We start from the raw sequence: 14,188 nt of genomic DNA on the forward strand, positions 1-14,188 counted from the left end.
CAATAGTTTTATACCACTTCACACAAATCTCGTTACTGCAAATTTATCTCCCTCTCTTTCCTATACACAACATAATTACAATTTAGCTTCACTCTCGGCCTATAAATTTATATACAGAGATATATAAAAATAAATTTGCTGCAGAAAAATACATATTATTTGATAAACAAATTGCACAGAAGATTTTTGATATGTTATAGCACTATGCTTATGTGATATAAAGTAGTATTTTTTTACAAAAAAATACACTAAAATTTTCTTTAGTATTTATATGTATCTTCATTAATGAATATAATAGTCAAACAACAGATTCTTGTCGAGAAAATTAAAAAATATATAGTAAAATTACTTTTTCTGTAAAGGAAATTCGTGTAGCATTGTAAGAAAGTTTCTTGATATTTGCAATAGACGTTGAACATTACAAATTTTTAAGTTGTGGTGATCTTTCTATTACTATTATACACATCTTGGAGTGACAACAATCTGATTATCTTGATATGAAGATTGTACCCTCAAATTATTATGTGAAATAATGTTTACAAAATGTATTAATGCAAGAAAACACAAGCATTATCAACTTGAATTTGCAAATGAGATCCTGTGTTTTAGTTTTACAGCGTCTGTGCTCTATAAAGATCTCTTTGTAGCATTTATTCATTCCAGCCTGAAATAATAATAAGGGCTAAATTACGCCAGTTAGTAAAATTCTGTCTCTCTACTGCTGACTACATTTAGAAAATTCCAGTAGAACTTAGAAAAATACTGCATTAATATAAAGCTGTTCAAAAAGTTACATGATTGAGAATGTTTGATTGAAAATTGTCATGATAAATGAGAAAGCATTCGCCTGTATATATACAGAGATACATAAAAATAAATTTGCTGCAGAAAAATACATATAATTTGATAAACAAATTGCACAGAAGATTTTTAATATGTTATAGCACTATGCTGATGTGATATAAAGTACTTTTTTTTTTACAAAATAATACACTATTTTTTTTAGTATTCATATGTAACTAAAATCATACACTGAAGTTATTATTTGGCGGACATAAATTTTTATGCGAGTACGATATCATTCAACTGAATTTTTACACGTGCTCTTTGTTTGCGTTCCATGTAATATGTCAAAATTATTTTGTTAAAATTATAACAAAATAATTTCTACAACACTAAGTTTGCAATTGATTTCGTTGTAAGAAATAGTAGGCGAATTTTTGTTCGTTGCTCTAGCTCAGAAAATGCCCATTTATTGAAGCAAATTCTAACATGGATAATTTTGAACTGAGATCGCATTTATTTTTTAAAATTCAATTATCACAATTGAATTGTGCATGATTTAAATTAAATATATTTTTCCATGTCATAAGAGAAAGTAAATATTTTCTGGAATAGTGTTAGAACTGGAGTAAAAATAAAATTATAAAATATAGATTCTTAGATTGTACTATTCCTCAGTTATCTAGGTCGAAACTAGGAAGCTGTTGACAAGTAATTAGCAAAATAACTTTGCCCCAAAGCATCATTTCTTCAATGTTTGTTGAACAATCTTATTTTTTCAGAGTATTTTACAAACTCAGAATCGGTTTAGGAATATATTGTACACACAATTAACCGTTTAAATATATGTTTTATAAGTAGGCAACTATCTTCTGTAAAACTTTTTCATACACAAATAATTGATTTCAATAAAAGATACAAGCAAACAATTACTTTATATACGTATATATATATATATATATATATATATATATATATATATATATTAAATAACCAACTGCGTTAAAAAATGCCAATGCCATTTATTTCTATATTCTATAGAGTGGCATCGCCCGTATATTATCATATATCTATAGTTAAGTCTGCCAGTGATATATATTTTTATATTTGACAATTGCTGTTAACTTGGTAGATTTTGAGCATTGCAGACTTAGAAAGTGTTCATGTATTCATGCTCAAAATACAGGTTATCAAAAGTTGCTGTCAATGTAGGCTTATCTCAATATATAATTTTATATTAAAACTAACTTCATATTTTTTAAATTAACAAATGAAAATTCTCTTTTTATATAGTTGTTTTTTATAATATACAACTGTAAATACATTGTCCTTTCCTTGGTTATTTCTTTGTGTGATCGTAATTGTAAATTAGTGATTTGTTATACATTAGTTCGTGTGCTCTTATATAAATTAATGATAGGATATTTCTAATAGCTTTAATGCGTATCAATGATACGAATGATCAAAGCCATTTTCACATTGTAGTGAATCAAAGTTGAAAACGTTTTATAATTTGAATCTAGTAGTTATATCACCCTTTGCACATATTTTATTTTAGAAAGAAATAAGCATTGATATGTGCAATGTTTTTGTATATTTTGGCGAAATGGGTCTTCTAAATTTCTATTTCCCCCTTGTTTTCATGTAGATCAACTAACAAATCAAGGGTTTTCAGATGTTTTTTTTTCTCAAGTAGGAAAATACTATATCATTGTTATAATAGCGGGGATAGTGAGATTTTATTTCACCCAGTCGTACTAGTGCTTGCTCTGTTCTCAATTTGATAGTTTTCTTACAAAATAGACCATACCCTTAATCTATGTGATGGTAAGATCTATCTATGCAAATACTTAATTTTGTAGCGTGATATCTTTTGGTGTACTCAAACCTTTTCTTTTTTTTAAATTTGAAAAGTCCAGTGAAGAATGGTGGAAGATAGTGTGATAGGCACGTGTGCTATTCATCCTGCTTACAACGTTTTCATGCCTAATACTGTATTAAGAGCAATGTATTATTTGTAAAATTAAATGCGTGCGCCTTGAAACTCTGGGTTTGTTAGCTTCAACTGCATAAGGACAGGATAAAATTGGTATTTTTTTTTTTCGTCTTGTTATTTTGTACACATTGTTAATATATGTATTGATATGTGAAGCTGACATCTTCGTTACGAAATGTGCACCCGGCTTTCGAAATTGCATCAGTCAATAAATTCCACCAGATAGGGCCTACGTGCTACATAAATTCAGTACATCCTGTCATTTTAGATGCAAGAAACAGAATTAAGCAACTCAAATTTGAATTTCATGTTAATAAAGTTACTAAATGAGAATAAAATAATATAATACTGAGCTTTTTGCTTCATGTTGAGCGATTGAGCTTTTCACTACGAGCTAGCTAGAACATCACGTGACACGGAATTGTGGGTAATTGTTCTTCACAGGAACTAACTGGAAATCAGTCTATGACGTACTATAAACCTCGAGTTTTGGAACAGTCCAATTGTGTAAGCATAAGCGGACAATGTGTTGTCAGTACAATACTTAAGTCTATTAATATTAAGCATACTAACTGAGATACCACTGTTTGATTACCATTTCTTTTCTATAATACTATACAAGGTCACGGATACAATATTGTTCTTGTTGTCTAAGGAGGTTCCTTTGTTCGAAATGTTGATTTCTTGGTACCAAAAGATATGCAAGGTTTACTCATTGAGTGTTTTGTATTCTCCGCTGTACACGAAGGCCCATTCTTTGGCTCTGGATGTGTCCAGTTTGTATTCATGGCAAGTGTCTCCATCCCTGAATATAAAGAGCAGAAATAGGCATTAATTCTAAACTTACCAAATAACGTCTCACAATGTTCGAAATTAGTGTTAGTTCTCAGTTTGGCGTCCATGTTATGTCGCCAATTTTGGCGATGGCGCAATATTCCTAGAACATGCCAGTTTTGTGCTGTCCCGTAGCTACATATTTTGGCGTCCTAGGCAGCATTTGGTTTGGCGTCCCTACACTACCAAGCACTGACATATTATGTCTTTAGATATCTTCTTGCAATTCCATGGTTTGTGATATTTACATCCTACAAATTTTTAATGAGGAAACAAAGAAAAGTCATTAAAAATAATACAGGGTTGGGGCAAAAAAATGTTACCACCGAAAGGGAAGCATACACATTTAACCTTTAACCTGTGAACCAGAAATGTGAATACATTTGAGCATAGGCGTAGCTAGAACTTTATATTTGGGTGTGCACAAAGAAAAAAAATGTGGTTTTGTACCCTTTTAATAGCATATTTTGCAACACAATCACTTGGCTCTTTAACTGCACTGATGTTAGTAAAGGAATATAAATTCACTAAATGACAGTGTTGAAAATTTCTGAATATATGTAGTAGAAAAAAATCAAATTGCATAGAAATTACACACACACAAAATGTTCATAAATGTTACAAACAAATACATCAAAATACACGTCATCTATAACAAGAGACGTCTGTCAAAAGGTACAATGTTCTTAAACTCATCACTAACTTCATTTATATCAATAGATGAAGCTTTTTCCTGTTCCACAAATAGCAAGAGCAGGGCTTCCAATCTATCCTGCTTCTGAGTTGCTCTTAATTTAGTTTTAACTTTGGTAAGCTTGGAGAAAGCTCTCTCACACGTGCAGCTTGTGACAGGTATTGAAGAAAAGCGCTGTAGTACAGAGTAGAATGCAGTAAATATCTTCTTTCTCCAATGACATCAAAAAATCGAAAAACTACAGACACTCGTTTCATCAGCAATAATGCACGCGTTTGTACCAAGTAATGACATTTTCAACTTCTTACAAAATGTTGCTTATTTTCTCTCTTATTGAAATATCTGTCTTTAATTCTCTTTGATAAAGCAGCTCATTAGGGTGTGCCTAGGCACACCCGGCACACCCCGTAGCTACGCCTCTGCATTTGAGCATTCTGTCAACCATTGAGTTCATGGCCCTTGAACACATGTCTTGCGGTATAGAGCGCATCACTGTAGAACTTCTTTGTTTAAGGTCTTGTATGTCCCGCGGTTTTGTTGCGTAAACACGCTCCTTTACCATCCACCATAACCAGAAATCGCACGGGCTGAGGTCTGGTGATCTTGCCGCCCATGGTAGTGGACCACGCCGACGAATCCATCGTTGCCCCACCGCAACACCATATAAGTGGTAACATTATTTTGCCCCACCGAAACCTTATATTAGTGGTAACATTATTTTGCACCACCCTGTATAGGTTATATTTAAAGATTTCTGATTTTTTTTAAAAAGTGTAGCGTATTTCACAATATTTCACTTGTCTTAGAGTCTGAACAACATCATTAAACACAAACTATTACCACTACTTTGGGAAACAGAAAATTCCAGCAGTGTTGCCATAATATAAGCTTAGTCTGTAAGTTCGTATCAAGCTCATAAACAGAAAATAATTTGTGATACATATCTATTTGTGACGCAGTCGAAGAGGGAACATCATGTCGACATATATTTTTAAGTTGTGACTCCCCAAAGGAAGTATCTAGAGGCCACTTCATCATTTGGAAATCTTCAATGGGAACAAGGGTCGAGTAAAACCTTGTATTTCTTCCGTCTCCCCTTACTTCTGCCTAGTGCAAGTTCTTCAGTCGTATATTCTGACTTAGTGTTTCTTTTTCAAGAAAAAAAGTGACGCCCTCTGTGCATGGTGCTGCTCCAGGCTTCAGCCCTCTAGCCTATCCCTCGCTACTGACCTGGTTTTGTGTGATGTAAAAGTAGCATGTTCTCTTTAAGTTTTGTAAGTCAGGAGTATGGCCTCTTATATATATATATATATACACACACACACACAGAGCATTCCCTGACATTCGCTACGAGACTCGGCGGCAAGCGGCCCGGCGTCAGAGCTTGTCTTTCCCGGTGAACGGGGTCCGCGACAGTCGCACGCTACAGTCTGTTTTTTTCGCTCTCCCTGCCTTCGCTCTCTTTCCCTTTCTGTTGACGTTGCAGACTAATGCCAGTATAATCCTCCCTCGGAAGTTGTGTTGTGTCGTGTCCGTGTGTTGAAGATTGTGGCTTAATATGGCACCACAAAAGTTTACATTACAGCAAAGGATTTATCTTGTCGAGTGTTACTTCGGAAAGAGGAATTGTGGAGAAGTGCTACGACGTTTTGCAATGATATTTCCTGTTCCCGTTCCACATAGGACCACTATATTAAACCTCGTAAAAAGTTTAGAGTAATAGGGTCAGTTCTGAATAAAAGTGGAAAGAAAAACCCACGTGTACTTACTGAGGAAAAACGCGATGAGATAGAACAAAGTTTAGAACTGTCTCCTCGGAAATCTATCCGCCGCCTCTCACAAGAAACGGGTGTTTAAAAAACCCTCTATGTCCCCCGATTTGTCAGCCTACGTTTTGTATTTATGGGGAAATCTAAAAAATAAAGTATACAAAGACAATCCGCACACCATCCGTAAGTTAAAAGAGAGCATTGTACGAGAAATCGGGAGAATTACAGTAGACGAACTTTCACGTGTAAATGCTAATTTCCTTCCGAGATATCAGGAATGTGTTGCAGCAGAGGGGCATCATTTTCAACACCTTCTGTAGTCAAGGTTAGTACACAATATGAAAACTGTAATTTTAATAGCCGACTCTAGCGACTGTCGCCGTTGGTAAAATGCCAAGACTGTGTGGGTACAAGCTGTCACTGACTTGAGTGTTTGTAAACGTCGTCCTAATTGGTAGAATACCAGCATTACGGAAATGTTCTGTTTTGTAAACAAAGAGCAAACCCCGGACCGCGCAAGGAGTAAAGCACTCGGTGTTTACAAAATGCAATCAATGACGGCTTGCAACCACACATTCGCACACATTATTAGCATTTTACCAACCAGGACGACGTTTACAAACAATGAAGTCATTGGCGGCTTGTAATCACACATTCGCGATTATCTCGAAAACGGCCCGTTTGCAGACCCATGTTGACTTAGACTATTTTTGCTTCTATTATATCGTGTACTTTCACCTGTGTCAGTTTGCGCTATTACTTATAAGACACCCTGTATATATCTGTATGTGTGTGTGTTCCTACCTCCGTGGTGGAGTGGTCAGCCAAGCGCTCTACTGGGGAAAGTTGAAAACAAAAGTTTACGAGAAAAATCCACGAACTTGAAACTTGAAATGGAACATTGGGAACACCTCTGTGGGCATGTTCAAGATTATCGAAGTCTGCCTTCGAGTCGACGGTCGTCACTCTCAAACTTCCTGTAAACGTGAGTGAGTAAACCCCTGTTCCTGAGTTCTCTGATTCGGTCCTCTTTTTAAATTGAACGCCCTGTATGTGTTTGTGTTTATGGCGAACAAAACATTACTGTGGATTCTAAGTATAGGTCTTTTCAAAGGAAAAAAAAAAAACATTGTGTACTCATTTCTTCATTTGGCATCTCCTGCCTCCTGCCCTATTCTAATCACACTATCTTCTGTGAATAACTTTACTAAGATTATCTATTAAATGAGTAGGAGATTTAGAGAATAGCTTAACAAAGTTTGTGACATAAACTGCATTTCTCAGTACATTCAAAGTAAAAAAAAATGCAAGGCTAAATATCAAGGTGGAATGATTAAAATCAGGTTGATTTAAATCAAGAATTAAATCAGGTGATTATTTTTTTGAAAAATTATTGATTTTAATCAATTTTAGTAAGTATTTTATAGAATAATGCACATATGGATTTTGTAGATATCTGACTCACTTTTAGCGAAAGTACGTTATTCTCGTAAACATTTAATGGTATTTATTACGCTCTAAGAAAGGAAACAAAATATATGTACTGATGAGGTGAAACTTATACGAAAGGAAATGGAATATGTAAACTATAAACACACTAAAATTTCTTGAAATTTAATATTCAATAATTTTATAGGCATGTAGAATTGTATACAAAATACTAATCATGTTAAACCTTAAACAGTGTCAATATCATTAAACTGTAAATAAACATGGCAGCTGAGATTTTGCAAACTAACATTATTTTTTAAAAAATGCCAAAGTTCAGGTTCAAAGACTATAGGCTAAAGATATTAAAGTCCATTCAGAATGTTTAATTTTCACTGGAAGAAAAGTTACTGAAATTTTTATAGTTCTATTAACACACTCAACAAACATTTCTATAGAAGATTCATATATAGTACAGTATCAGAAACAGAAAAATGTATATTTGTATACTATTTTTTATTTGGTTTAATCAAACTGTTCAAATATTTTACAGAAACGTTTACTAGAAAAAGCCGTGTATGGTGCCAAAAGCCATACAAGCAATTTAAGCGTCTTTTTTAAACAAATCAAAAAAATCGATTTATACCAAAAAAATCATCAATAATGATTTTTTAAAAATAAAAGTCATGATTTTTATCCACCCTGCTAAATATTGAGGCAAAAACGTACTCCCCCCCATGGAGGTACTTTTGAGGAAACCGTAAGTGTACTGAATCGACACAGTCGGTGCCTTTGCTCCGGTAGACCGTATTGTAGGTATTATAGAAGGCTTGATGGACGGACAAGCAAGCTCTGACATGCGTGTGGTGCTTTCGTTAGGCCTACCTTGGGTGAGGAATCGACACAGGCGCATACGTGCTGTCCAATTGGAGAAACAATGCAAAATATTAAGTTTTGTCCGAAGATAGACGAAACTACGCCACTGAAACCTAACAATTACTGCAAACATGATTTGGAATTTCCCCTTAAACTTGACCAGTTCCAGTGATGTCTTCGGAATTATGCAATCTTATTGGTGCAACAGTTCTGGGCTGCTTTACAGGTAGCAATGCTTCCTCACTCACCGTACTCGCCTGACCTGTCCGTCTGACTCTTTCTGTTTATCCGAACGCGGAAAGAAGATATTTTGGCAACGGTGACACTATCAAACTGGATGTCCAGCAACAACTTACTCCCAGTCAGGAAGAGAAGTCACGGAGCTGCTTTGAAGACTTTCATCGTCGTCGAAACCGATTCATATCTGCGTAAGGAGACTCTTTTCAAGGCACAACCTAATAAGTTTCATTATATTTCAGAGGAAGAAAGCAGTCCGGGAACTTTTAGAACAAACGTAGCAGTTATTGGACAATGTCTCATTCATTGAATAATGCCATCTTCGGCCAGCCAATGGACATTATACTTCCCTAACTTAACGCCACTATCAGTGTATATAATTACGAAGAAAACTATATATGACAGCAGACAACTAGCTTCGCAAGGCCAATCAATTTGTAACCCTTTCGTGGTAAAATGTCTTGGACAGGTTTTCGAATAATAATGCTCACCAGAAGATTTCAGTCTAAAATTAACGTGTGAACGCAAATATAAAGCAATACTTTAAACAAATTATGATTCAATTCATTTTATTCCCTGTTGTGTGATTTTGAAGAGCCTAAAGTTGTAGATTTCTCTTATACGCTAGGCCTGCCATCTGACGTTTTGATATTGAAACGAAGTTTGGGACTAAGTTGTCAGTTTGGCGCCTATCTTAAGTATTAGTCTCGTGTGTCCTAAATATCAAAGTCTGGTTTAAAAAACTGGTCTGAAGCATTATCAGTTCTTTTTCTTTTCGGGCATAATATTTTTTAATCAACAAGATCTAGCGAGTAGAGTGGATGTTCTACGACGATACATGAGAGAAAGAGTTTGATTTCTGAAAATACTAGGGAAAGTAAAGAATTATTCGCACCTTCACCATAACTTTCTGTAGGTTGGCCACACTGCTTTCAGCGCGCTCGTGCTGAAAAGTAGTACTCTTGTGGTTACGTTGCCGAGGATTCATAATATATCCATTTGTCTTTCTTTTGTAACCGAGTAAACATGGCCGCGCTGCTGGCAGTGTGCACCAAGGGAAAACGGAGATCAGTGATCTGAAGCTTGTCGTGGGTGATTTCGCACACAGGAAAATGACTAACAATGGCGTGCCCAGAATTTTCGAAAGAGGACTGTGTTACGTACACTTTTTTTTAGTAGTCTGTCCTCATTCTGCCATCATATACTGCCTTCGACGTTCTTCTTATTTAGGAATACCGGGCCAAACGGGGAGAGGTTATTTCCCCTACCAACCCCCCCTCCTCTCGGGCACGCCACTGATGATTAATTGCGAACAGTCCTAATTGCGAACATTTGCTGCCTGAACAGGAATATACTCGAAGGACTATGTCCTAATTGCGAACACATTTTTCTGCCTTGGGACATACAACTTTCTCTCACACTTCCAGAGTCTATTTAAAGATTTTTATTTTGTAAAGGGACTCAGTTCCAGACTTGAGACTGGTCAGTGTTTTGTTATCATAGAAAATTCGACATGATTAAAGTAGTCGACAAAGTAGATATAATTTAATAATAAAAGTGTGGCCTATTTTTTTACAGTACGTACTGCACACTTCTTAACTGAAAAGAGCTTCGTCAATATTAACTTTACCTAAATTTCAAATTCAAATTACAAAACATATGACACTGTTCTTAAAAATTTAGGAATACGACCAATATCCTTATAGTTGTTAGTGCTCCTAGCAAAAAAAATATATATATCTTCCAGGCTCATTTCCATCCTAAGACTCGTGCCATTAAACTTTTCTGCCTCAGCCTCAGTCGGAAGTGGACTACCTAAGCCCCGCGACAAGTTAAGTTTGCAACAACTTTTCGCCCATGTAGACCCAAACGTGCGCGCAGAATATAGTTCCGCTGCAGTACTGCCGATTTTCTCAATGTCTGTGATATGAACAGCTCGGCGGTCGAGGCAAGACTCGCACGGGAGATGCTGAGCGCCGTTCTCGCGCGGTTTAATACATAAAACCTGCTGCAAACTTAACCTCTCGCGGGGTATAGTTCACTGTTGATTTTCCTGTTCCATCCCTCCACTACATTACTTGTCCGGTGCTTCCTGTTGAAGCAGTTTCACATCACTTAAGGACACCAAGGGGTTTTCGAGTCATTAACGCACGAATGGTAAGTCAGATTACAGCGACAGACTGAAAGGGTGAAATGACCTTGGAGGGATTTACAAAGCAATTACCATGATTCAATCAGGTTGGCTATTGTTGTTAGTCAAACCAGCTGTCTCTCTGGATCACTGCCCTTGTCTTTGAAAACGGGTTTGTGGGTTTCATGTGTTCGCAATTACGACATGGAATCATTTGTCACTTTTGTGTGTTCGCAATTAGGACACAACCCTCCCGTCAGTTTGTCAGAATCATCTCTCGAGCTTGTTGAATCTTCCCGTCGTCAGTGGAGGTTGATGGACGTTCTGCTTCGTGCTTCCCGCTTGTCCAGTCATTTTTAAACCTCTCCATCCACTCATACACACTTCTACACGGCAGAGCACTCTCCCCGTATTGTACTGAAAGCCTGTGGTGTATGTACAGTCATGTACCAAAACTGGGGTGACAAGGACAGTTTACTCTACCGTAGTAGATATGGTTTAGCACAGTACGGGGGCAACAACCCCACGCCCCTCTAATTGTGACCACTGACCGTAATACAAAATACGAGTATTGAAGAAGATTCGTGTATTGAAAGAAATGCTAGAGATGGTGAATTTACTCTTCAAACGAAGAGATTACTTTAGACCCATCCTCAAGATATCCCGAAAAAAGTGTTGTAATCTTAGAAATGATAGTTCATTATTTCTATTGACACTTAGTTTAATCACATATCAGAAGCAAGGGGTAATTTTAAAATATTAGTATTGTTTTATTTGTATTATAATTTGATACCTATGACACCCCCCCGTGAAGTTTTATCCCCCCACTTAGGAAATGTATGACCGATGTACCAATTTCCATTTACCATTACCATCTGTCTTTCTCCGCACCTCCCCCAAGATCTCATTTCTCTGCTCTGAGGAAAGGACAGCCGTCTCAAACGAACTAGCATTCTTTCCCATGAAGCCTTGCATATATATATTTGATTACCACATCTACTTCAAGACAAAGTATCCAGTGTGTTCCCGCAATAAACTTTGATATCCATCCAGTCCACATTCAGCTCACGTCACAATCAATTCACGTTCGGGTTGATGGTTGAAATTTAGAGAAGTAGGGGGCCAACTGTGAGATGCAGCTAATCACGGAACTTCAGGCATTTTAAAATTTAAAACCCCCCAACTAGACTCTCGCTCTCGTCCTGAACAAGGACCCTCTGTTCTCGAGGGAGTAAGCAGTTTCCCAGGCCCGGAATCAAAACAATAGTTCTGCACATAACAGACTGAAACAGAGGGCATACTCTATTTTAACTGCAATGGTATACATTAGATGAAAACTATGTTAGTACGATAGTCAGTTTGTCACGTCCAGTTCTAAGAAATGTACCTCATATAGGTTGAATGCTTTCACAAATTTACTCAAAAATGACACTTTTTCAATGTATTTTTTCAATTAAAACTTTACAAGGATAATTCAATTTAATGTAGCGTATTAATAGAGACTTAGCTGCATCAAACTAAATGTATAATAGTGCTATTCTTTCAGAATCTCAAAATCCGTTATGTGCTGCCATCTGTTGGTGGGCATGACATGTGATCTAAGGGTTACTTTTGTGTTTATATTAAATATCCATTATGGAGCATATGTAGCATAACAATTTTCTATGCGTATGTTAAAAAAGCCAAAGATTTAAAAGGGAACAACATTGAGGCAAGCACGGAACAGGGCAGAACCTCATTTGCCTGCAAAAACTGCGAGAAGCTAACATTTCAGAGTGGTAAATATGAGGGGTGTCCACAGGGAGGTTTCATGACGCGCCTGCGTCATGGGATCGTATCGTTTATTGACTTATTGATAAGAACGGGTCATTGTTGAGTTGCTGGAGATAAGTGTTAGTTTCATCAATCACCGTTGCATTGCTATCTGAGGGTGCATTTGGGTTAACAAAAAACTCGTTTACTGCATCAGGTTGAAATGTATCTGTCTAATATGGAGTATGTTATATGGTGATCTGTAATTCCAGGTAACTCGCTCTGCCCAATTTGCTTTACAATTAAATCTTGTGAACAAACGATTAAATCGATTAATGACTTTGACGTCGCTGTCACTCTAGTTGGTTTGGTAATTAATTGTTTCCCGTGAACTTCCTTGATTATACTCTGAAGGAGTCCAGTGCTGCTTTCGTTATTTCTTAACATGTTGATATTCCAGTCGCCTAACGCAATGAAGTAATCGTAATTTAAGTATAGGTGTTGGAGGATATTCGCTACGTGGCTGATGTGTGTATAGGGGTTTAAGACATTAGGGGGTTTATATGCTACCAAAATTCCAATCTTTTTCCTATCGATAGTTAATTCGATTACAAGGGACTCTACTCCGATATCATTATTAGCAAACCCGTCTAAAAATTTCCATTTAAGCGATTTGGATATGTATAGGCAGACACCACCTCTAGATTTGTTTAATCTATTTTGTCGAACTAATGTGTAATTTTCGATGTCTATCATATTATTACTAATGTTCGGTTTTAACCAGCTTTCTGTAATGGCTATCAGGTGAAAGTTTAAGTCCGTTATTATTTGTTTAAATTCGTCTATGGAGTTTAGTAAACCTTGAATATTTAGATGACATAATTTATAGCCATTTTCAGATTTATTTATTTCAGCTTCGAGCTGTTTCTTTATGTTGTAATTACTGTGGCGGATAATAATGGGCGACTCCTCAAAGTAACTGGAGTGAATTCTGATTGGGAGTGGCGTTACTGCACCATTGACTACATTGGAAGGGTCATTTATATTTATCGTTTCCTCCACTGTTGGTCATGGAGTATATATACTGTCCCGAGTGTGAATTACATAAGGCAATAGCAATGGAAATGTGCATACGCATAACACTTAATTTTTAAAAAAAAAACAGGTGATTGTTTTCATAGCGACTTATTACCTACAATAAAAGATTTTAAAATATCAAAAATAAAATGTAAAGAAAAGTAAAAAAGTTTAAAATAAAAAAAATATTTTTTTTAAAAAAAAAAAGTATAAAATGAGAGTACTAGCACAAAATAAAAAAAATAATGAAAGTATTTGTTGATAACTAAAAATGGGAAAACTAAAATAGAGAAGAAGGACAATTCCTCCCCGGAGCAAGGCACTCGGGGAATCAAGGGTGAAGGACGAACTTCAACAGACTCTCGCATCAGCACCTTTACATATCGGAGAGGAAAATATTTCCTCCTCACTTGACAAAGTTTGGACTCTTAGCAGTAAACTCAGTTTTCAATCAGACTTTTAACTTAAGAAATGGTGCGTACGTAAAGACTAGTGTTTGTGTGCAACGCTGGCCATCAGCCGCCTCCGCTGCTAACTTGTTTTGACCCAGTGTCCTATGGGTATTGTATTTTGTCTGCAAGGCGTGTGGAGAAGGGAGGCGAGGCGTTGTA

At 36.2% G+C, this 14,188-nt stretch overlaps 1 protein-coding gene across 1 annotated transcript in view; it reads right to left on the reverse strand.

Annotated features, from left to right (window-relative positions):
- Positions 1 to 1,781: 1,781 nt before the first annotated feature.
- LOC146002397 (phospholipase A2-like) overlaps positions 1,782 to 14,188 on the reverse strand; it is a 49,609-nt gene continuing 37,202 nt past the window's right edge. Inside the window, exon 6 of the mRNA XM_083140154.1 lies at positions 1,782 to 3,584. Within this exon, the coding sequence (XP_082996280.1) occupies positions 3,488 to 3,584 (97 nt within the window). The 3' untranslated portion in view covers positions 1,782 to 3,487. The remainder of the gene's footprint in view (positions 3,585 to 14,188) is intronic.

The sequence above is a fragment of the Lepisma saccharinum genome, chromosome 18, assembly GCF_977018435.1.
Source record: "Lepisma saccharinum chromosome 18, izLepSacc3.1, whole genome shotgun sequence".
In the NCBI taxonomy this organism is placed as follows: Eukaryota; Metazoa; Arthropoda; class Insecta; order Zygentoma; family Lepismatidae; genus Lepisma; species Lepisma saccharinum.